Source organism: Austrofundulus limnaeus, unplaced genomic scaffold (assembly GCF_001266775.1).
Source record: "Austrofundulus limnaeus strain Quisiro unplaced genomic scaffold, Austrofundulus_limnaeus-1.0 Scaffold0, whole genome shotgun sequence".
NCBI classification, from domain to species: domain Eukaryota; kingdom Metazoa; phylum Chordata; class Actinopteri; order Cyprinodontiformes; family Rivulidae; genus Austrofundulus; species Austrofundulus limnaeus.
Window position 1 is genome coordinate 10,878,238 of NW_013952402.1, and position 2,163 is coordinate 10,880,400.

Here is a 2,163-nt window from a genome sequence, read left to right on the forward strand (position 1 = left end):
TCACTCCTAATCAAACTTTAAACTGTGAATGTGAAAATTCTTAGTTGTCCTGACAAAGAGCCTGGATGTCATGTTGGAAATCTCAGAAGTTTAAAAAAAATCTTTCTTTTCCAGTTTTGAAAAAAAAACTGAACTTTTTTACTTTATAGAAGTTCATGAGAGTTTGGATGTGAAAACTAAATCTTTTCTATTTTTAGAACTTTATAAGGAGTGTGAAGTTTGTGGGAATAAGATGTTTGCTAAAGGTTAAAACAAAAAAACAAATACTTACAAATGAATGTAATTTTGTTTATTTTGTTTGAGTTTTTCCAAAGCTGCAGGAGGGKTTGAAACTCAAAAACTGAAACAGAAGAATAATGAGTGATACATTTCTTTTACATAATAACACCATTAACAAGGGGTGGGTGGTAACATTCATTTGAGTAAACTTTTGGKGGGAAAATGTACTTTTAGGAGTAGTTTTACTGCACCATATTTTTTAATTTTATTTGAGTAATATTCTGAAGTATCGCTACCCGTACTTGAGTACARCTTTTGGGTACTGGGCCTTCCCCAGCCTTTAATGAGTGAAATAATATAAAATATTTTTGGTTCTTGGTACTACATGAGAATGAAGTCCTCCTGGAACATGAACCATCTTCATCTGAAAATCTATCATCCAAAATGACCATAAAACCTGTTCTACATATTTTAATGATTTATTCAATTATCTTTGCTTAAAGTAGAGGTTCTCAAACTAGGGTCCGTGTGCTGTAACTTGGGGGTCCGCAAAATAAATGATCATAAATAATTATTATGTCATATCATTTAAAAAAGATGGATAGATACAAACGGGAACTGACAGGCAATAAAACAAAAATGTAAATTTAAATGTTAAATTATTTCAAATCAGCGTGAAGTTTCTGAGGGAGTCCTTCAACCCAAAAGGTTTGAGAGGACCTGATGATTCTTTGCTGAGTTTCTGTTTGGGTTTTGGCTCGGAGCTGTTGGTCCAGCAGTCTGACCACAGTCCTGTTTGCTCTCAGCCTCTTTGTTGAAACTGGATCATTGTGCTCTGATGCAGGATCTCTGCTCTGACTGAAGACAGGTCTGACGGGATGCGAACAGAATGGGTGGGGCGAGGGGTGATGGGGCTGCAGTGACGTCAGGAGCGGGTCCAGTCAGTAGAAGGACTTCCTCTCCTCTCCTCCTCCTCCTCCTCCTCCTCCCATCATCCCTGCTGCTGTTGCTGCCTCCTGTTCTCCTGAGGTAGGACTTCCTCTGTTTCTGTCTTCATTCTAAACTTCTCACATCTTTCAGGAGCTTTCTGAGTGACTGACCCTCTGCTGACCCGTCTCTCCTCAGGAGGACTTGTGTTTTTTTGTTGCTGCTGCTGCTGCAGAGCTCCGTTCAGGACTGACACCATGGGGGGACTGGATGCGCTCCGGCAGTTTAATTTGCTCAAATGGCTGAGAGAAGAGAGACAGTCCAGGAAACTGATTCTCTTCATCGTTTTTGTTGCTCTGCTCCTGGACAACATGCTGCTGACTGTGGTCGGTAGGTGCACTCCTGCAGCTCTGAGAAGTTATTTCTTTGAAAGTTCCTTCGTCCAAACACCCTAAAACTGAAATATTCTCTGCCAAAACTCCAGATTTGATTTCAAATCCAAACCTAATGACCTGAGACATGTCAGTGATTCCCTCAGGTCAGACCTGACTGTTTGTTTCTGGCAGGGAGGAAATGATATTAGTCCCATTTCTCAGTAAGCTTCTGTTAGAGGAAAAATACTCTTTGTTCTTATCTGCCAGAAAATCTTTTTACTGATACCTGTGTGTGAACCTGTGCACGATTTAATTCACCACAAGGTTCAGATCAAATCTTACAGATGGACATCTCATATTTTTAAAACTCATTCATGTGTTCATTTTKACCTACATTTTGTTATTGTTGTCAAGGCAATTTCAGTGCATTTTTATTTTAAAGGCTATTTTACAGCAAATAAAACATTTTCTTATTTTTTCCCTTTATATGTATTTGCTTTCAAAATGCATTTTAATTATCATTTTATACAAAACTTGTGTGCAAAAATAAGAGCCTTGTTGTCTTTTGTCATTAGTCTATTTTCTCATGGTAAGAAATAACTTAGTTAACAAATCTCACGTGAAGTTTCAACATCTTTTTTAC

At 38.0% G+C, this 2,163-nt stretch overlaps 1 protein-coding gene across 1 annotated transcript in view; it reads left to right on the forward strand.

Annotated features, from left to right (window-relative positions):
- The first annotated feature begins 1,257 nt into the window (after nt 1–1,257).
- Nucleotides 1,258–2,163, forward strand: part of slc18a2 (solute carrier family 18 member 2) — a 36,270-nt gene continuing 35,364 nt past the window's right edge. Inside the window, exon 1 of the mRNA XM_014002905.1 lies at nt 1,258–1,536. Coding sequence (XP_013858359.1) covers nt 1,404–1,536 — 133 coding nt within the window. The 5' untranslated portion in view covers nt 1,258–1,403. The remainder of the gene's footprint in view (nt 1,537–2,163) is intronic.